Source organism: Panicum virgatum, chromosome 7N, assembly GCF_016808335.1.
Source record: "Panicum virgatum strain AP13 chromosome 7N, P.virgatum_v5, whole genome shotgun sequence".
Lineage (NCBI taxonomy): Eukaryota > Viridiplantae > Streptophyta > Magnoliopsida > Poales > Poaceae > Panicum > Panicum virgatum.
This window is the reverse complement of record NC_053151.1, coordinates 41,562,348-41,583,570: the sequence shown is the minus strand read 5'-3', so window position 1 is coordinate 41,583,570 and position 21,223 is coordinate 41,562,348. Positions and strand designations below refer to the sequence as shown.

Below are 21,223 nucleotides of genomic sequence, written 5' to 3'. Positions count from 1 at the left end.
AGATCCCTGGCTAAATACAGATTAGGCCAACTAATCCCAATGGGTGATCAAGCACGTTTGTAAATCCCTCATCAATAGCGTGGCGTGTCAATTTTTAAATATATGACATTTAGAACAATTAAGCTTATTAGTTCAAAAGAAACTAGTAAGTTTGTCATGCTAAACGTCACATATTTAGACAAACCCTGTACCAACCACACAGGACACGTAAGCGACCCACACTGACTTGCTACGTTCAGGCCCTGTTCTCAAATATTTTCAAGATTTTCCGTCACATCGAATTTTTGGACACATGCATGAAACATTAAATGTAATTTAAAAAATAACTAATTGCACAGTTTAGCTGGAAATGATGAAATGAATCTTTTGAGCCTAATTTGTATATGATTGGACACTAATTGCCAAATAAAAATAAAATGCTACAGTAACCAAACACAAAAAATCTCACGAACTAAACACGCCCTCAAAGTTGATTACACAAACATTCTTAAACAAGGAAGCCAAGCAACCCCAAGACAGAATGATTGGGTGCGCTAAAGCTTCTTTTCCTTTTCTAGCTAGCGTGTCAGCCTATGTGTTGTGCGCTTACCAAAAACATGACATCATCAAAAGGGGGGGGGGGGGGGGGGGGGAATGCTAGCTAAACCATTTTTCGGCACTACTGTAAAGCTCCAGCCGATCTATATGCGTCCTAACCGTTTGCTGGCGGAGTACATACGTATGTATATATACTGATGAGACACTGAGTACGCGAAGAGCAAATGATGGGGAACATGACTTGTCCATACGTCGTCACTTGTGTTGCTCCACGTAGGCATAGTCCAGTTCCCGAGCTAATGACACGTGTCAGGTCGCCTGAGCTGTCGGCATGACTTGTGATAAGAAGGTTTTTTGTCAGTGCGCCTAACGCCTAAAAGATTAGTGTGCGTGGGTCTTCCTTTTCTCTAGATTGAATGACGATACAGCAACCACAATTATTCAAAGCTTGTGCGCTTACCGAACTAAGATAATCTGAGAACCTAATGCATGGACTCATTTCTTAAGGATTCTAAAGGCCTGTTTGGGACAGTGGTCTGTAAAAGCGGGTTGCGTATAAGCGGAATGCGGCTCTCCCTCGCTTCTCGTGTTTTGGCCGCTCCCAGTTCATTTGCTCGCTTATCGCATTGAGCACGGCTGTCAAACGCGTGTCCACCGCAAACTATTTGACGGGATTTTTTTTTTTTTTGCTTTTCTCGCTAAACCACGTCGCAGATACCATCCCAAACAGGACCTAAATGAGAGTTGCAGCATAGATCGCCGCTACATCCGGGTTTTCCTCTTTTTTTTGTTCATCATTTTGTTCGGTTCACATACATCATTTCCAGCAGAACTTATCAATATGTTTGTCAATTTAATTAGTTATTTCTTCTTCTACACAGGAGCAATTAATAATATTGGATCACCGGATTATTGGTCCCAATAATCCAGGTTCGAGCCAATGTGGCACCGCAGACTCCTCTACAGCCTTCCCTCTGAAAAAAAAAAGTTATTGGTCCCCGAGTAAATAGTTTAACCAACTTATGCTCAACATTAAGATCACCAATTGTTGTATACTTTTATCCAACATTAATTGTAGGGGGGGGGGGGGGGGGAAGGTGCTTTGGAGCCACAACGACATGCATAAGAGACTTTAGTGGTCTTCATCACAGCTAATCGCTTGCGTTCACTAACACTTCCATGTCACTTAGGTCGTTTTCCCACACAAGCCCTATCTAAGTGAGGCGCCCTAATTGTGCAGCACTAATAAAAATATAACTTATCTCCGATCCTCTATCCAATTTTCTGCCTTTTTTCTTCTCTTTTCATGAAATCCGTCCGGGACCTAACCAAATCCATTCCATTAATTGTTCACTTTTGTCTATCAGCAGCTGGCCCATTCAGGGATAGAGCTCACAATGGCCACAGGAATACATGCATCACGGATTCACACTTCCACGAGCCCTTGAAGATGGTCTCCGTTGCAGATTGACGTATAGTGAAACATGAGTGAGTTCCATTACAATGCATATATGTATGACAGTATGGGGATGTCAGTGCCATATATGGACATGGGCTTACGAGTGAGCACTATGTGTCGCTCCAATGCGCACCTGGTTTTGCCGAGGAGTAAAATATCTGCTGGACCTTAAACTTGACTCGAGGTATTATCCCGATCCTCCAACTTTAAAAATGTGCATTCCAAATTTCAAATCCTTAAATTTGCTAATAGAATCAAGTGAGGTCCAAATAACATTTGCTTAAGCTAAATTGAAAGTTGTATAATTTATTTAAATATGAAATTGTATGTAAAATATATTTTAAAAATCATAATGAATTTACTTGTACAAATATGTTCAAATACAAAAGATTTGTATAAAAAATTGTATGAAAATGAAACTCATGACAAAATTTGTAAAAATCATAAATAAAAAGATAAGATTCAGAGGAAAAATTGGAAAATTTAGGACACAAAGTTTTGAAACAAAAATGTGGAGAAAATTTCAAAAACATGAGAGTTGAGTGCAAATATTCAAAAATTAAATTTGGGCCAACTTGTAAGCTCCACATCAGCAAAAATACTTCCGCTTCATAACTTAAAAATGATGATTAGGACTTTATTGACACAATTAGTAAGTTTGAGGATTTGAATGTGCATTTTGAAAGTTTGGAAATCTAGATGACACTACGAGCCAAATTTGAGAACTGGTGGTGCATTTTACTCTTTGCCGAGTCACTCGGTATGGTTGCTCGCGTTTACAATTTTAATGATAGGTGGTGTGACCATTGATAGCTAACTGTCTATGATTATTTTGTCAATTTTAAGATCTTCTGACTCATCCTCTAAAACTTCCATGGGGATAAAATATGCATGTATTAGTAAGCTACGTGAATGGAAACATCTTTGTTTATATCATTTTAGAAAATAAGAAGCCTTCTCGATAAGAAAGATTGGATCCCCCTCTCTCCTTAGATATGCTAATAAGTTTAGAACTCGAACCCAAATGAATAAAGTTCACACAATAAGTTAGCCTACCGAGAACCGAGTTCAACCTCAAGATAGCGTTCCTGCTAAAGGTGATATCACTACCAAAGCCTTAATCGGCTTTAATTTTTATGAAGCGGCACTCCTTCAACAATATAGCTACTAAGTCGAGGCTATATATGGCCCTGTTTGGATAGGTTAAAGTTGAGTGTTAAACTTCATCATCTATTAGCACTTATACTTCTGCTAAAGTTTTTGAGTTTTGCATTGGCTAAATTTTAGCCCATCCCATTAGCACTTCTATTTGGATGAGCTAGTGAACTTAGCACCTTTAGTCATTTAGCACTTGGATCCAAACACCTTTATATTTTTTTTCGCGGTGTAGTTACATTATTGCGTGACAACAAGGGCAGAAAACGAGAATGTACGTTGAGCATGCCTTCCTCGCTCCGCCAACATATTGGACCGTCGTATAGCCGCCGGTACGTCCCGGCGTGTGTGCGAGGTCGGTAAAGCACCGTCGCTACCTTGAGACAAGACAACTGTGGCCTACTAGCTTCTCCTATGGCACTATATATATAGCCATATAGGCCAGATAGATTGTCGCACTGCCAAAGCAGGAGCGAGAAGAGCATCAACCTAGCCAGCTGAACCTAGCTAGGGCTCTAGCTCGCCAGGCCACTAGCCCACTACACTTGCTTCTATCTCTCCATCCTCTTGCATTGCTAGGCTGCTAGCTAGTTGCTACACTCTTCAGTGAGACCGCAGGACATGGAAATGGCTACGGTGAAGGGGGCGCAGGACGGGCCTGGTGCCCCGGCGGAGTGTCGGGTGACGGTGCCGGAGGGCGCGTCGGTGGCGGTGGAGCACGAGGCCAGCCGGGGCGCGCGGACGTGGGCGGCGTGGGTAGCCTCGCGCGCGCTCGCGTTCAGGGACATGGTGCTCGGGCTCGGCGAGCGGGTCTGGACGATCGGCGCCGACGACCCCAGGCGGGCGGTGCACGGCCTCAAGGTGGGGCTTGCCCTCGCGCTGGTCTCCGTGTTCTACTACACCAGGCCCCTCTACGACGGCGTCGGCGGCGCGGCCATGTGGGCCGTACTGACGGTCGTCGTCGTCTTCGAGTACACCGTCGGTGAGTTTTAGTCGTCGCATCGTCGTCGTCGTCGTCGTCCCATGCCATGCCATGTCATGCACGGATTTGACGATCATTGGTCAAGCATGCCATTATGCCACATGCATTCGAATTGAAAAACTTGGTTAACATACACTGTACTGTGGCCTGACGAACTGGCTACATGCATGGGCGTGTGTGCAGGTGGCTGCGTGTACAAGGGATTGAACCGAGCCATCGCCACGGCCAGCGCCGCCGTGGTCGCGCTTGGCGTGCACTGGATCGCCAGCAAGTCCGGCGACAAGTTCGAGCCGTTCATCCGCAGTGGCTCCGTCTTTCTGCTTGGTACGTGTGTACCAAACCAAACCGACCATGATCGAGTATGTACGCGCATGAAGTATGAGTATGACTAACACACCGCGAAATTAAACTTGCAGCGGCGATGGCGACCTTCTCGCGCTTCATCCCGACGGTGAAGGCGCGGTTCGACTACGGCGTCACCATATTCATCCTCACCTACAGCCTGGTGGCGGTGTCGGGGTACCGCGTGGGCGCGGTGGCGGCGATGGCGCAGCAGCGAATGTGGACCATCTCCATCGGCGTCTCCATCTGCTTCGCCACCTGCGCGCTCATCTGCCCCGTGTGGGCCGGCCAGGAGCTGCACCGCGCCACCGCGCGCAACATGGAGAGGCTCGCGGGCGCCGTCGAGGCCTGCGTCGAGGACTACTTTGCCGCCGCGGGGACTAGCGGCAGCAAGCAGCCGTCCTCCAAGGCCGAGGGGTACAGGTGCGTGCTCAACTCCAAGGCGTTCGAGGACTCGCAGGCCAACCTGGCGCGGTGGGAGCCCCCGCACGGCAGGTTCGGCTTCCGCCACCCGTACGGCCAGTACAGGAACGTTGGCGCCGCCATGCGACACTGCGCCTACTGCGTGGAGGCCCTGGTCGGCTGCGTCCGGTTGGCGGAGACCCAGGCGGCGGCGGCGCCCGGGCACGCCAGGCGGCACCTCGCCGACGCGTGCACGCGGGTGGCGGCGCTGTGCGCCAGGGTGCTCAGGGAGGCGTCGGCCTCCGTCAGCGCGATGACCACGTCGAAGATCCTCGACCTCGCCGTGGCGGACCTGAACGCCGCCGTGCAGGAGCTGCAGGCCGACATGAGGGCGCTCCCGTCCACGCTGCTGCTGGCCGAGGCGGGGTCGGCGGAGCCCGCGGCGTCTACGGCGCCGCTGACCATGGACGCGGCGCAGCTGTTCGCGGTCACCTCGCTGCTGATAGAGGTGTCCGCCAGGATCGAGGGCATTGTGGACGCCGTCAACACGCTGGCGAGCCTCGCGAACTTCAAGTCATCAGCAGATGAAGAAAAGCCTTTAGAGTCCGCGACTAGGCGCAACGCAACCCGTGATCAGCCCGGACTCGGAATAGTCGTCGGGAGGGAACAGGAGGATAGATGAAGGCGCCTGATCAGTCAGGCTCTGACTTCTGACCACCAGAATCAATTCGACGAGACTCGAAGATGACTCAAGCCGGCCGGCCTGGCAGATTATCATCCTGGCCCAATCCGATGAGGACATGAGGCTCGTGGGTTTGACAATGCAGTAACATCCTCTAAGGCCTTGCTTGGAAACATGATAATCCCCTCTAATCCATATGATTTGGGAGGAGTTCAAGTTCAAGTTACTTTTCATTTGTAACTCCAAACCATATGTAATTAGGAGGGAACTGATTGCCTGATCTATCCAAACAAGCCCGGAGCCCTCATTGTTCCGGCCTATCCAAACAAGCCCTACCTCGTGGGATCATTGGATCAAGGAAGTGAAGGTGATTGGGGAATAAAAAGTTGCGTTGTCGGACCAGTTATGAATCCTTGGTTATCTGCCACGGAGAAGTTGAGGAGCATAGCACCATGGTTCATGGAGAATAAACCTTCTGCTTTGTTTATCATGACTCGAGATCAGCAGCATATCATTTCTTTCATGTTGTGCATATATATGTAAAAGAAACTGAAAGTTGGTATTCTTTTAGTCGGATAAAAAGTGGGATTTTTGTACTCCATGATGGAGCACGAAGGTAGCAGCCGATCAAGAACGGTTACCAGATTTTCTTGGTATGCTTTCCATATATGCTGCTTGCTGCATTACAGCAATGCCCAGCACTGGGGACTCTGCAGTGACGAATGAACTCGTCGTGGTTGCTAATTTGATATTGCTCTCCCGCCAGTCAGCAAAAAAGGAAGGATTTAAAGTTCGTTGTGCTCAGCCAAGTAGCTGAAGACAGAAAGGTTCTGGAGCAACCTCAATGGGAAAGACAGGTACTTGACATACGCAGACCTGAAAACACATGGAACGAACCGAAAAGTTTGGTCAGGGTATGCTTGCTTGTGCTGACATTAGAACACCAGGCAAAGTGATATGCACCTTTGATATGGTGGACTACTTGTCTATCACTTTATTCAATCAGCTGTATCTGTATGTCTTCTGTGTTACGTGGTGCCTCTTTTTTTTTAATTACACAGCTCAATCACTCACAACGCGCACAAACTCCTCACTCACCGCTATAAACACATGAACGCAAACCCTACTAGTATGAACATTTTCGAAAACTAAGCTACCAAATCTTCAAGATTGACAAAGTCACCACATAGCCCATCCTATTCACTCCTATTTAGATATACTAATGCTAAAGTTTAGCACTTTCATCCATTAACACTTGGATTCAAACGGAACTTAATAGTCGCGATCCGAATTAGGATATATTGTAAATATAAAAATCCTCTAATTCGGATCGCAAATATCAATCATGATTCGAATATTTTCATAAGACCGATGGGACGAACCAACATTTGCAACCTCCGCGGTCCATGCTTTCTCCTCCGTACCTCCCTTTCCTGTCCGGCAACGGCAACCGCGGACTCCCTGTCACGAATGGACTCTCTATTTCCCTCACTATCTCCCCCGAGGCGCCAAGGGCGACAAAGCAGCGCGCAGAATTAATGTTTCATTTGCTTTATAAAGCCAGTCTCAATGCACAGTAGAACATTGCATCAAACATTTGCATAAATAACAAACATCAAAAAATGGATGGATTACCATGGATTTGCCCCTTGGTTTCCAGAAGAAGAAGAAGAACCAGGACCGGTGCCAACTCCATATCTGGACCAACATGGAGCAGTTGACGGTGGGGGTGGCAGCGAATCAGTCTGCGGTGGTGGTGCCGAAGGAGTTGAGGTGGTTGAAGAAGAAGATGTTCCACAGCTGCGCTTCGCCGTGACACCGTCAAGCTTCGGAAGCGACTTCCCCCGCCATGACATCTTTTCGGTCGACAGGAGCAGATGTTCCAGGGGGCGGAGCTTGGGGCGGAGGGATTTGGGAGCGGGGCAGGAGCAGCTGTTGCAGGGATCTGGGAGCGACGCTAGTAGGATTCAGGCGCACGAGCAGCATGGGATAGCGGCAGCGGCGCTAGGAGAGGGTTTGGGTGCCGGAGCAGCGATGGATTTGGGCAGCGGCGCTAGGAGGGATTGGCCGGAGGGCGGAGGATTTGGGCACGCGAATTGGGGCGAGGAGCCAATAGCGGCGTGCGGGAACGAAGCGCGGGAGGATGGGGCTTCCAGCGGGGGGGGGGGGGGGGCAACCGATTCCGGATAAAACAAAGATGGGTCTCAATGGGAGCGCGCTGCTCGCGTGTCGTGATGATGACCCGGCTGTTCTCTCTATCCTCTTAATTTCTTTGCCAAATCAGCATTTCTGCTAATGTGTCATAGCAATTAAAGACCATGACACTCTCATAACTTCAGCACTGAGACTGGTATAAAAAGAGCATCTGGGTTGATTTTGTTGTGGGTTACACTGAGAAGATAACACTTATCCATATTTGGCATTACTTCATTATTGCATGCACATTCACATGCACTTTCTAAATATGATAAGATGACTTGTCTTTTGGGACAAATTTTGAATCCTAGGATGGAGGGAGTGGGCTGGACGAGGTGACACTTTCGGGAAGTTATAGTTTTGCAGGGAAGGGATCTTTTACGACTTGGTTATCCATGCTTGAGCTCGACTACCATCCTTCTTTCCCCGATTGAATTGTTGTGTTCAAATGTTGAGAGATTCTTATTCTGACTGAGGTGAACAGCATGTGCGGGTTTCTGCATCGATTTCGATGCTCTTTCAGATGTTAAATTTGTTTGTAATCGAGAAAAACAGTTAATCTGTTTGCAGGCCTTTTCATTCCACGAAAATAAAAGTTTGACGGCCTGATAACTTCAACTTTTTATATCTCTATGACAGAAACCTATTGATAGAGAGCCAAAGGAAAGAATTTTCACAAATTCCTACTTTCGTATTCTCCGTGATATACAATTAATCGTAGCTGCATGTATATCATGTATATATATGTGGCCTTTTCGTTTTGGCCAAACATTGATAAAGCATCTGTTGTTTTCTTTTTAAAGGAAAATCTGTTGTTTTTTTGAAGGATGTTGTTTTTTTTCTTTTTTGAGTGGATTTTGAAGGATGTTGTTGATAAGCTCACAAGTCACAAATGGAGTTGGTCGGTCCAAGGACGTGATCGAGGACCAGATGACGCAGGCCTCGTTGTGCTTTGGGCTGAAATCAACAGAGCCCGAGCACAAATCGGGCCCGTTCTACTGTATCTACATTTTTCGTTTTCGCAAAGCCGCGAAAAAGGCCTGTCCAGCGGCTCGCTGCGTCGCTCCAATTCGAAATTCCATTTCCCAATTCTCGCAGTCGCAGGCCTCTCTCTCGCTCACCAACCTTCCCAGTCTCTCGCCGGCGGGACCTTGGCGCCGCCCTGCCCGAGCCACCAGGAACACCAGTACACCAGTGCACCGCCTCCTCGCCGTCCTCCATCTCGCTTAGGCACAGAAGGCGGAGCTACAGTTTACGGAGTCACGGGGAGGGTGATAAACCCTAGCTAGGCCCTCCCGGGAGGGTATGGAGGCGGCCGCCTCCAGCCTCTCGTCGCTGCTCTCCACCCTCCGCGTGGACGGTCCCTGGACGCCGCCGGGAACCTGGGAGTCGGTCACCCCCGAGAGCGGCGCCGCTCGTGCGCCGGGCCTCGGAGGGCGCCCCCATCAGGAGCCGATCTACGAGGTGGCGTCGGTCAGTGTAAGTGAAATCTACCTCCCAACCTACTTAGATTGGGTGCCATTTCGAGGATTTAGCTGGAGTAGAGGCCTAGAAGGTGTGTCGTTGGTTTGGGGAGCTTTTTTCAGGGGAACTAGGTGACACCCCGCGCGTTGCTGCGGGAGTCTAAGCAATTATATTTAAAATAGCTTCTGGAAACATCTATTTTGAAAAGCGTACAGTAGTAATTGTTCATGTCCATGCCACATATGGATGAGCACATGAGTTGATGAGCATATATATTCTAAATTTCTAATCCTCTTTTGGACAGTTGAACAAAATCCATATGTGACAGTGCAACTCAAAATAGGATTCGAATCAAACCTGTGGATAATAAAAATGATACATAACCTGTTGATGTAGCGGTAGTTAAATTTGCAGTAACTCATTATATAATATGTAAATATTGACGCATATAGTAGATAGTGTGACGCTAGAACCAGGCAAAAGGAGAAAAAAAAGGAAGGTGTACAACATAGTAGTACTACACGCTTGGTGATTTGGATAATATAAAATACCTACTGCTGAGTAGATGATTACTAATGGAACCCAAAGAAAATTGTAATCCACCATGTGTTTGAGCTCTGGAGCACAGGGAAGCAAATAATGACCATGCCAAAGCAACACCAGATTAAAGCAAGTATTTCTATGTAGCTAAATCAAGAAGAGGTACCCTCGGCGCAAGGGCATGACTACCTGGTTGCCTCTTCGTTTTGTATATATAGACCATTGGATTGCCTCATCATGTGATTGCGACCTCTTGATTGCAAGATGGTGGATAGAGTTTCCACAAAACTTAATGTTTGTATAATGGGCAAACTTAACAGCTATATGCGAGTGTGGCCTCTTGATTGCAAGGTAGTGGAGAGAGTTTCCATTCCACATGAGTTAATGTTACCAGTTAACCACGATGGTGGAGGGACATTCTGGATGGGCATGGGGTTAGAGATCCAGATGGACGGGTAGATGCCAACAAAAGGTAATGATCTAATGGTGATAATAATTTGAGGTGACGTGGCGCAACCTGGTTGCAGAGAAATAGAAGTTAATGCTTCCTAGTGGGGATCATCTTTATAAGAGTTATAGATTCTCTGCTGCAGTGAACATTTAGTTGTTGGATCCACTCCTTAAACTCTGTATTCGTGCCACCATTTCTAGGAAAAAATTTGAGTGCGCTTACTGTTTAATATTATGAATGCCAATCTATTTCATGTTATGCTGTTGTTGAACTTGAGGATCCTCTTTGTTGTGCAGGATGATGCTTTGGTTCGTTTGGCTTTACATGCGCTGTATGGTGTCAAATCATCGTTAGATGAGATTGATGAGCTTTTCCTGTTGTTCTCCTCGAATCCGGCAGATAGGACCTCTAATCGTGTCGCGAATGTGTGGTCACGTTCATCCAGCACTATGTCTGTGGGGCATATTCTCAAATCTATACGCTCTACAGGTCTTGCGGTCTTTTTCCTTTGCAAGTTTGTGCACTTTTACCTTATCCAAAGTCGAGAAAGGAATTGCACAAGTAGAGAAAGACATGAATGTGAAGATTCTGATGATAAAGACACTGAACAGCATCGGCCTTTCAGTCTAGTAAACCAAGCATTTGCTGCAGCAGTTGAAAAGGTTCTCGAGGGCTATTTCTGTTCCTTGAATACTTTACCCGCATCAGTTAAGCTCAGGCGTGCAGTGGATAAATCTGGTATGCCTTCCAAGATTTCAGATGGAGCGAGTTGTAATTCCACTTCAGAAGTCACTCTTCTGGAAGTTTATCTACACACAGAGGAATTAAGAAGGCATGTTAAGTCCCTTGGAAATATTTGTTTCCCTAAGTTTGCAGGTCTTACGTTGTGCCAGGAGGGTTTGAATACTGATGCAAATGTTGAGTTTGAGAATTTCCCACGGGGCAGCGATTTGCTTTCCTATTTGTATGTCCATCTTCGTGTAAGACATCATCTTACGATTTGGGTCTTTAGCACTTTGTTTTATCTGATTTAATCACACTTCTAAATGAAATTCCTAATTGTGCACTACTTTATAAGTTATATGCTTGCTAATGTCTTGGATTTGCATAGATTCTCTGTAACCCCGATACTTCAACATGACCCCGTATCACGTATCCGATACGTATCCGCATATCCGTATCCGATACTCCGATACACTTTTGTGCCTTTAAGTTTTGCAGAAATTTGACGTATCTACGTATCCGTATCGGGCCGATACTGATACGCCTATCCGTATCGGTGCTACATAGCATAGATTTGTAATTGATCTTAGATTTACATATATCAATTGATATCTCATTCTCATAAAGTGTATATTCATACTGGATTTACTTACCTGCTAAGTAGGTCAGTTGCTTCTCTTTTAAAGTAGGCTTCTCTTTTAAAGCAGGTCTTTTACTAGATGTTCTACTGTAAGTAGATTGTCACATAGATGGTAGACCGAACTGCCCTGAGCTTTTATTACTCTGAACTTCTGAAGTGCTCCTAAACGAATTACATATTCCCCGAAATGCAGGTGGGAGTTTCAAAGGGAATCTATTGAGCGCCTATTTTAGCTCCTAAATTTGTTACTTCATGCAATGAAACTAGATTTGATAGTGCTAGCATAATACATACCCTTTCTTCGGTGTGACGCCCTTTCCGATGATCATGCTTTGTTTTTTGCATTCCATATAGTTGATCATCTGATTTTGTCATGCCTTCCTACGTATATGCAGTTGCTTAGTTGGTTTCCACCAAATTGAGTTCTACAATTTTTGCTGTCAGCTACACATATCTTATTCTGATGTCTTGTTCATCTCTATACATATAATGCACCGTGTTACTATATAAAATGCTGAATTATTTATTCCTTCATTTTGTTTCACCTCAACTTTAGGATGCTGATCCAGTTCACTATGAACTTCTGAAACATCTTTTCGTTCGCTCTTGTGAGCCATACTTTAACTTCATTAAGTCATGGATTTACCGAGCTTCTATCGATGACCCTTATGAGGAATTCCTCATTACACAAACTGAGAATAAGGATACTCGAGGAGACTCTTCTGACATACTAGATGAGCTCACCCTCTTTCCCTTGAAGGTAAAATATTACTTTATTGAGTGAAGCTTCAAATATATATATATTTTGGAGTAAAATGCACTGGGGGTCCTTAAACTAGTTGACATGTTCTGTTTAGGTCCATAAACTCCGAAAGTGCATTTCTGGGTCCCTAAACTTTTTAAGTCGTTCACCGCAGATCCATATGCATCCATGTGGGCAGCTAGCGCTGATGTGGCACGCTGACTAGGCGCTCTCTCTCTTTCTCTCTCTCCCCGTTCTCCCCCTGCACCGCGCCTCCGCCTCCCATTTCTAGCCGGCGCCGCCCCCTCTCTCCCCCTGCGCCGCCAGCGAGGCGAGCCGCGGCGGAGGGGCCGGAGCCCCGGCGAGGCGAGGCTGGCGGCGGAGGGGCCCTCCTGCCCGAACTCGCTCTCTCTCCCTCCCCACTCTCTCTCCTCCCTCCCTCCTCTCTCTCTCTCCCCCCACCCGCGTCGGCCCCTCCCTGCTCCGCCGTCCTCCAGCGCGTTGTGCTCCCTTCGCCGGCGCGGACGGGGTGGCCGGATGCGCGCCCGTCCTCCCATGGCGACGGCGGCTCGCCTCCCCGCCGCAAGCCTCCTCCCCGGCGCTTGCGCGCGCGCCGGCAGGGCGGAGCGGCCGCGGACGCGGTAGGGCCGCGCGCAGCGGCGGCGGCCAGCGCCGGAGCAAGCAGAGCGCGCGAAGCTGCGGCGGCCTCGCGGCTTCTCGGCGTGATAGGGGCCTGTCCGTGCTGGTCACCGGCGCCGCGGGGTTCGTGGGAACGGCGACGACGGTGAGATGGTGCGGCAGCCTCGCGGCCTCTTGGTGACGGCGACGGCGACGGCGCCGCCACCCTCCCGCCAGTGGAGGCCACGGCGGTGGAGTACGCGCGGAACAGAGGAGGCGGCTCCTCCTCGGTCTTCTCCAGGCGGCCCGATGAAGGCGCACAAGGGAGGCGGAGGAGGGCGGCGGCGCGCGGGCGAAGGACGCGAGGGCAGCTCTCGCGTCGACTTCGAGCGGCCTCCGCCGTCCTTGCCTCATCTCCGACAGCGGTGGCGAGCAGGGCCGGGCGGCCCTCTGCTCCCCCGATCCCCTCTCCCATGGCGGCGGCCAGATCCTTCCTCGCGGCGGCGCCACTCCCCGCAGCGGCGCATCCTCCCTTCCCGAGCTCGCCGGCGGCCAGCTTCGCGCGGATCTGCGGCTCTCCTCCCTCCTCTGTCCGGGTGGAGCTCCCTCCCGCGCCGCCGGCCCTAGCGCTGCTCCACGGCCACGACCCGCAGATCTGCCTGCGCCACGGCGGCGGCGGGCGTGGTGCTCGGAGCTCCCCAGGCCGGCGGATGGCGGTGCGCGGTGGGGCGGCGCGAGGCTGGCCGCGGCACGAACACGCACGCGGGGCCGGCCCTCCTTCTTCCGCGCCATCCCTCTCCCCAGTGGCCGCGACGGCGGCGTGCGCGCAGGCGGAGGCGCGGTGCAGGGGGAGAACGGGGAGAGAGAGAGAGAGAGAGAGAGAGAGAGAGAGAGAGAGAGAGAGAGAGAGAAAGAGAGAGAGCGCCTAGTCAGCGTGCCACATCAGCGCTAGCTGCCCACATGGATGCGTATGGACCTGCGGTGAACGACTTAAAAAGTTTAGTGACCCAGAAATGCACTTTCGGAGTTTATGGACCTAAACAGAACAGGTCAACTAGTTTAAGGACCCCCAGTGCATTTTACTCTATTTTTTGTAATTTGTTTTCTCATATTTTAATATGCCTTTTTTTACATCAGAAACTGAAGTATATGACCCATTATTCTACATAAATCTGTTTGCAGTGACCGTTATTTATTACTCATTTCAAATTATGTGTAAGCTCATTTTATCGTGCTCTGCTGTCAGCAGGGAAGAAATCATGTATCTGCTCCATGTTTTCTAAAGGAGATATGTCATCCTCTCTTGCGTACTGGGCAGCAGCTTCAAGTGCTCATGAGGCTTCTAAAATCATGCCATTTGTCTGCTACCGGAGGAGATGCTTATTCCTCCCATAGTAATATTCCTATGGAGGGAGTTCTCCCATGGTTTTATGTGCCAACTGAGTCCTCAGTGAATTCATTTCCGTTCTCAAAAGGTAGCGTGGAGGCAGTAACATGCAAGAGGGATGCTATGTACAAGTTGATGATGGAGAAGCTCCAACATTTTTTCTCAAATGTTGAGGTCTAGTCACATTAACTGAATTACACTCTGCTTTTTATCTTCAGCATCTACTTCTCTGGTTTTTTCTCTAACAGAAGCAAGAACACTTGCCTTCACAACAGTCATGCTGATTTTTTGTTGGGCAATGTATCAAGTTACCTTTTACTCTTCATCACCTTTGCTTTTGTTTGCAAATATGCTGACACAAGGTTATATTTCAGGTGATTCCTTTTGATACATCAATTTCAGATGCTGAGCTGTGTTATTATGGAGACAGCAATACTGCACTAGCTTGCAATATGTATGTCCCCATATTACTTGCATTTACTGTTTGCTGGCCTATTTGGATTGCACAAATTTTACACAAAACAGTTCAATCTCCCAGAATAGGGATTTTTTCCTGTTTCAAACAAGGCATCAAAGTTGTTGCTTCCATTCATCTTTCTGTATTTCCATGTACATAGCACATATTGTATGCTTACTTATGCCGTTAGCAGATAGTGGACGTTGTAAGCCAATCCCTTATATAGTCTGATTTATTTTTTCTTATGTTAGGGCTGCAGATGATAAAGATAATGATGCACCTCCAACTTCACAAGAATCTTCAGATAAAGAGGATCCGTTGGAGTCTTCAGATAAAGAGGATCTGTTGGAATCTTCAGAATGCTCTTCTTATACATCTATGGATGATGTTGAAGCTGAGAGTGCTACAGCTTGTGACAATTTGTCTGGTTTCACATCATACTGTACAAGTACAGGTGAAGCAAAATGTTCCTTGGTAACCAGAAAGCTGCTTTCTTCCGATGCCGGTTCAGTTCACCATGGGATCAATTGTGTCAGCCCTATTGATGAATGCGAGAAAGATGGCAAGTTGTATTGCAGACATGTTCCTATGCACTCACAGAATACTAAGCATAATGTGGTGCCTGATGCTTTAGAACTGGATTATCAGTATAGTCAGTTCTCACCATTTGACAGGTTTATGAAAAGAACCAGTTGCTCGTCTGAAAAAATGAATTTGGTTGAGGAGTTCTTATATACCGACCATAACAGTTCATTAGAGAAAGCATCACATGGTAATGTAGATTATCCATTACATTCTGATTCAGGGTCTTCTAGACTACTGAACAGTAAAAACTATGAGAAGTCTGGTAAGATAAATCAAGTATGGAATACTAGTATTCCTTACAATCTTAGTGTCAACCCCATACTGAAGAATGCAGCTTGTTGTCATACGGAGAGCGATTTACAACATAAAAGCAAGAACTGGGCACTTGGCAGCTTTGATTTCGAGTCTGTCAAAGATCCATGTGAAGTATATTGTGGAAGGAACCCATCCTTCCCTGTTGAGTCTGTAAATGGAGCAGCAACAGTTGTACAGCCCAGTACAGCCTTTCAACAGCCTGATTGTTCCAGAATGATTCTTCAAGCTCAGGCAAGAAGTCAGGCATACCCTACTCCCTCAGAAGAAATGGCAGCAAGAGATAGTATTCAGGAAAATGCTTCTGGTGGGGCATTCTGGGAGAAATCATTACAATATAATGATAAATCAAAAGAAAAAACAGCTGTAGATTTTAATCCACAGCTTGATATGCCCCTTGATATAGTTATTGACAAGTGCATTATACAAGAAGTTTTGCTTCAGTATCCTTGTAGCTTTCCTAATAAATGATTTATAGCTTTCGGTGTTTTAAAGATCCACCATTATGTTATTCTACTATTATTATCAGTGCCAGAAAAAGGCTTAGAGTTTCTGGCATCTCTACTACTGTATTTATATTCATTCTGCAGTTGTCTTTAACGAAACCTGGAACTTTTTATTCAGTTCTATTCTTCAGGCATTTTTAGTGCAGATATTTCCAGGTTTAGTTAGTTGCGTGGGTTTTATACAGCGATGTAGAGCATCAGAGATTCTACTTTCTTAAGCACTGAGTTTTGATGTATTATCTTTAACTGGTCTTTGTCTAAGTTGGCCCGTTCGTCATTTATTAGGTAACTAGTAGATATAGTTTTTATTTTTACCATTGGTCTTGTTTATCAACTTCTTCTGCGTATCAAGCTCATAATAAGCGCCATTAAACTAAAATTTTAATTATTTTGCTGAAAATATTTCTAGTGGTTTTTAATTCTAAACCTTAACCACTCAAAATGCAGCTAAATTTTCTTCTAATTTTACCCTTTGTCCCTTAACTTTTAAAAGATATAAATATGTTAGCAGCTTCACAATGAAGTTTCTTGAGGAGGGTTTTGATCTTTATGCACATCTGCTAGCTCTGCGGCGATATCATTTCATGGAATTAGCTGACTGGGCTGATTCCTTTATTTGTTCAATTTATCATAAGGTAATTTTTGACTAACCATATTATTCTAGCTTTTTGTTTATCTGTATAAATCCTCTCAACTTTGAACTTCCCCATGCAGAAATGGTCATTTGTTAAGTCTGAGCAGAAAAGAGCAGAGATCCAAGGGATTATGAACTTGGCTTTGCAAAGGTCTTCATGTGATTCTGATCCTTATAAGGAAAGATTGTTTATATACATCAGAGAGCAACCCACTGTTTCTTGTGATGCCTCTGCATGTGGTATTAAGTTCATCCATTCCCTAGAAACTATATCTGTGGCTTGATAGCTAAAAGTTCTACTTCTCAAATTGTACTACCCGATTCTTTACTGCCAGGTCTTGATTTGCTGGATGAAATCTTGTTGGGTTACAAAGCTGAATGGCCAGTGAATATTGTCATTGCAGAAGACACAGTCAAAATATATTCTGAAATATTCTGCTATCTTCTTCAAGTCAGGTTTGCAGTGTTTTCACTAACTGAAGTATGGAGATTTCTAAAGGTACCTTTTCTCCATTATTGTTTTATTCACAGCATTTGATCCATTTAGATGCACATATATGTCAACTCCGATTTCTGTTACTATTTCTTATTGATTGAAGCAACTATATTAGATTATTAGTGCCTAATGTTCATGGAAAAAGTGCAGTTGAATACTTGAATGGCCCTGAGTTAAGTTTTCTTATCAAGTAGCTACAACAAGTGTGTTTTTTTTTCTTTTGCTCTAGGTCTCTTATTAGATTTTGGTTTTGTGAGACCTATTTGCTCTGTATGTGAATGTATGACTCTTGTGCTAATCTATTACAGGAGTTAACACAGTTCATTGGTCGCTCCAACCATAGTACACCTGATGTCTTCAAGAAATTGAACTTTGTAATGAGAGTGAGGTACGCACATCTAGAATCTTTGTAAAACTTTGTGGCATCCAACCACCAGCCTTATATGCCCCTTATCAGTTTTATCCTGTCACTGAAGTGTTAGGAACGAAATGCATTTTCCTAAATTGTTTGATACATTGTTGAATCCCATGGCTTCTGGAATTCCTTTCAAATGCAGTACACATATACATTGGCATGTTCGGGTCATAGTAAAGTATATATGAAGTTCATATCCAATTAGGCAATTATCCATTCAGTTGCATCTGTTGTAAATATAAATATTTGATCTGCGCTTGCATAAACAAACTTTCCTGTTATCTGTTAGGCTCTGTGATTTGGGTTTATTTTTTTCTTTGTGCACATCTGTCTAGAACTAAACTCACTACTGATACAAGTCAACAAATCATACTGGATGTTGCTGACCCTGTTGGCTCATTTCTAGTTTCTTGTACCTTATGCACATGAATAGCCTTTCTTCCTATAATTGACAGTCATGTGTTTTATTTTGTCAGCATGTTTCTGGCATTAACTGTTTGTCTTTCTGTTGTATGGCTTTATTTAGGCATACAATTTATCACTTTCTATCAACACTACAGCAGTATCTCCATTGCCATTTATCTGATATATCATGGCGTCGTTTTCAACATTCCCTTAAAAATCAGGTATAGCATTTCGATTGCTATTCTTGTCAAACTGTTTTCAACCTGAGAGGAGTACACATTCTTTGTTAGGCTTCCTGTGTTAATTTTCTGTTCGTTGACACACTTGTGAATTATAATTACTCGTATTCTGTTATTTCTTAGGTGAGAGATATACTGGATCTGGAGTATGTGCATATGTGTTATATTAACGATGCACTTGACATGTGAGTGAGATCTTTCCAAAAAAGAAAAGGAATTATTTCCTAATTTACAATTTTGGTTACATATTTACATAATGATCAAAGGAAGGGAACATCAGCAATGTGGCACGGCAGGCATCTATTTATGCTTTGACTTTTAGTGGTGTAATTCATTGCCATCAACATAATATAAATAATAGAATTACTTTAGTGAGTATCTAGACTTCTTTCACGTAGGGTAGGGGTTAGGATAGATGAATTCATATGTGGCCTGGGAAACATGAGGAGTACCTAATTGAGTATCTAGACTCCAAACTATGTTTTAACTTGTCAAAAGAAGCTTATTTTCTCTACCTCATTTTCTTATTTTTGTTACCTGTGTATCATCCTATTTAATTTTGATGTAGATATCTACATGAGTATTCAGATTTGGAAATGTAAAAGCAATCTTTGCAGATGTGTCTAAAAAGATTACTTTCACAAGACTATACTTCTACTTAGTTTTATAAAATATGACTAGAAAGTCATGACGAGAGTATATTTGGGATATCTCTATAATAGGTAGGTTAGGATTGTATCCGGACTCTACCGTAGGAGAGGCTTGCCCTCCAAGTCATGTATCCCAATATATACTGGCCTAGGCCTCAATGCAATACATCATCCACGCATTATACAGAATTCTATTCTCCTACAATCTGATTGATTGTTATGTTAGTTTTTAACTGATCATGACGTGTTTTTCAGATGTTTCTTGTCTGATGGATCAAAACAAGTTGCCACGATAATCAAAAGCATGCTGCAGCTGGCTTTGGAGTTACGATCATGTTTTCAGACTCTTGATGGCACTAGTGATTTATCAGTAACTCAACTCAGTAATCTTCACTCTCTTATAAACTTCTCTCAGGTACTCTTTCAGTTTCATGCAGTTTAGTTTAATTTCAAATATGTAGCAATCCGCCTTGATTCAGCCTTTCAACTCCAGCATGCAAATCGAAAAGCATCTGACTGATCTGGTGATACCAACTCTAAAGTTTCTTTGAAAGTATCTATCAAATATATTCAAAAATCAAAATCCACTGTCGTTAAATAATGATCTAGATTTAGCAGTTTTATCGTAGTTATAATGGAATCCCTCTGCCCGTCATGCTGCATGGACACAACAATTAACTAGTTTCTTAGCAGCTGAGATCTGCTAACTTTTGTTGATTGTTCACTGTTAGCTGCCACAGTGGTTTATAGTCTCTCCATTTTATCCAAATCTCACCTTGCCTCAAGTAGTCAAGTATCATCTGCTACTAGGCTTTCTTCGGCCTTTAATCTTTGTATGCTTTTCAATGCAGGTGGATGCAATTGGAACGAGGTTTGACGGTAACATCAAAGATTTGTATATTTTGCATTCTAAGTCTTCGAAATATGGGGAGCTTGGCCTTTCCCGTTTCTGGGGGTATCTGAATTACAATGAGTACCATTCTACAAAAAACAGTATGGATATGGGCAGCTTCTGTTTTTGATAGGACATCTTAAGACTGAAATAAGTTTTGCCTTTATCTTTGAGGAATAGCTCACCTTTTACAACCATTGGTGAGGCCATTGTGATGCATGACTTTGTTTGGGATCTTCTGGAATCAGCTCAGCTTTTTTAGCCGTCCATGGCATAAGTTATGGATTGTTTGTGCTGGTTTGTTGTGCCCCTTACGCATCTTCAACTCAGAGGTACACACTGCTGAGGGTTCTCCTTTTAGATAAACACGCTGCTTTGTATTTCACGTATCTGCGGGTGTCCCATATATTCCATTCAGCGAGGTACCCACGCTCCAGACATGATGTTGTTGGAGATTGATCGATGGGTCGAGAAACCATAAGATTGGAAGTGCATTTATTTACAATCTAAATGGGGACTCGTGTAGCTTGATTATCAGACATGGTAATGGTGTTTCTGTGGATTTAGGAGGGGAATGAATTGTATATAACATGTAGTTCTTGGAAGGGTGGTAATTTTGTATAGTTGATGATTCTTGTCAGGTTACTCTCGAGTCTTGATAAATGGAAGGTGTGATTGGTTGCTCTAGCCTCTTGTATAGTTGTATGTGCCAAAGCAGACTCTTTGTCTTTCTTTCACTGCTTTGTAATTATCAACTATACTGTTCGTCGAGTCGAGCAACCAACCTGTCACAGGAGGACACAAAATTTCTTGAGTAGAATTGGATATTGCACTAAGAGTATTGAGCTTTCATATTCGATGATATCTTCGAGTATTTGAGGGGCACTCGTCTGGGCGTGTTTAAAGGTGTGCGCTGTCTTTGTTCAAAAAAAAAATCTTGGTGGCTCTTAGTTCGAGCTTTGTCAATTTACCCTGCAATCAAAGGCATGCTGCTTAAGGCGCCGTCGATGAGGTGAGATCCACCGGTATTGCTTCTGCTGCAGGTTCTGCTCGCCGGATGGTGGTTTTTGTTTCCTGATGCGGTTTTTGCTTACTGCGTAGTGAGTACTGCCTCCAGCCTTGGGAAGCGGCAGGAGATCGCAGGACTATATGCTGCTTGGGGCCGGTTCGTCAGACGAAGATACGAGGAGCTATGGCTTCGTGCCGGCGATGCCAATACTCGCGCTCGCGTCTGCAACTCGAGGTCAGCAATCAGCATGCTCGTACAAGCGCCCGACTTGGTCATGCCGCTTTAACATACTCTTCTAATCGC

At 45.1% G+C, this 21,223-nt stretch overlaps 2 protein-coding genes and 1 long non-coding RNA gene across 5 annotated transcripts; 2 read left to right on the top strand and 1 right to left on the bottom strand.

The window, feature by feature from the left end:
* Positions 1–3,712: 3,712 nt before the first annotated feature.
* Positions 3,713–5,965, top strand: LOC120680583 (aluminum-activated malate transporter 10-like). The gene is made up of 3 exons (XM_039962085.1): positions 3,713–4,133; positions 4,317–4,457; positions 4,550–5,965. The coding sequence occupies exons 1-3, from the start codon at positions 3,773–3,775 to the stop codon at positions 5,557–5,559; spliced, it is 1,512 nt and encodes a 503-aa protein (XP_039818019.1). The 5' UTR covers positions 3,713–3,772; the 3' UTR covers positions 5,560–5,965.
* Positions 5,966–6,015: 50 nt separating this feature from the next.
* Positions 6,016–7,710, bottom strand: LOC120680584. Its single transcript, XR_005677731.1, has 2 exons — positions 6,523–7,710; positions 6,016–6,435 (listed from the first exon to the last, which is right to left on the bottom strand). It is a non-coding gene; the product is annotated as an uncharacterized LOC120680584 (long non-coding RNA).
* A 1,103-nt stretch (positions 7,711–8,813) lies between these two features.
* Positions 8,814–20,747, top strand: LOC120681524. 3 transcript variants are annotated; one of them, XM_039963038.1, is made up of 14 exons: positions 8,816–9,234; positions 10,507–11,190; positions 12,130–12,333; positions 14,180–14,494; positions 14,695–14,774; positions 15,029–16,117; positions 16,674–16,815; positions 16,895–17,054; positions 17,150–17,313; positions 17,619–17,698; positions 18,252–18,351; positions 18,493–18,554; positions 19,275–19,434; positions 19,871–20,747. In XM_039963038.1, exons 1-14 carry the CDS (start codon positions 9,061–9,063, stop codon positions 20,039–20,041), a joined length of 3,585 nt encoding a protein of 1,194 aa, XP_039818972.1. In that variant the 5' UTR covers positions 8,816–9,060; the 3' UTR covers positions 20,042–20,747. The 3 variants fall into 3 exon arrangements, with proteins under 3 accessions (XP_039818975.1, XP_039818972.1, XP_039818974.1); XM_039963040.1 differs by having other exon boundaries at positions 14,183–14,494; positions 19,871–20,608; XM_039963041.1 differs by lacking the exons at positions 18,493–18,554; positions 19,871–20,747 and having other exon boundaries at positions 8,814–9,234; positions 19,275–19,309.
* Positions 20,748–21,223: the final 476 nt, after the last annotated feature.

Coding starts and splice junctions, on each gene's coding strand:
- LOC120680583 (XM_039962085.1), top strand. CDS start 3,773: ATGGAAATGGCTACGGTGAAGGGGGCGCAGGACGGGCCTGGTGCCCCG. Junction 4,134..4,316: donor CGTCTTCGAGTACACCGTCG/GTGAGTTTTAGT, acceptor GCGTGTGTGCAG/GTGGCTGCGTGTACAAGGGA. Junction 4,458..4,549: donor TGGCTCCGTCTTTCTGCTTG/GTACGTGTGTAC, acceptor TTAAACTTGCAG/CGGCGATGGCGACCTTCTCG.
- LOC120681524 (XM_039963038.1), top strand. CDS start 9,061: ATGGAGGCGGCCGCCTCCAGCCTCTCGTCGCTGCTCTCCACCCTCCGC. Junction 16,816..16,894: donor TTTGTTCAATTTATCATAAG/GTAATTTTTGAC, acceptor TTCCCCATGCAG/AAATGGTCATTTGTTAAGTC. Junction 18,352..18,492: donor AACATTCCCTTAAAAATCAG/GTATAGCATTTC, acceptor GTTATTTCTTAG/GTGAGAGATATACTGGATCT.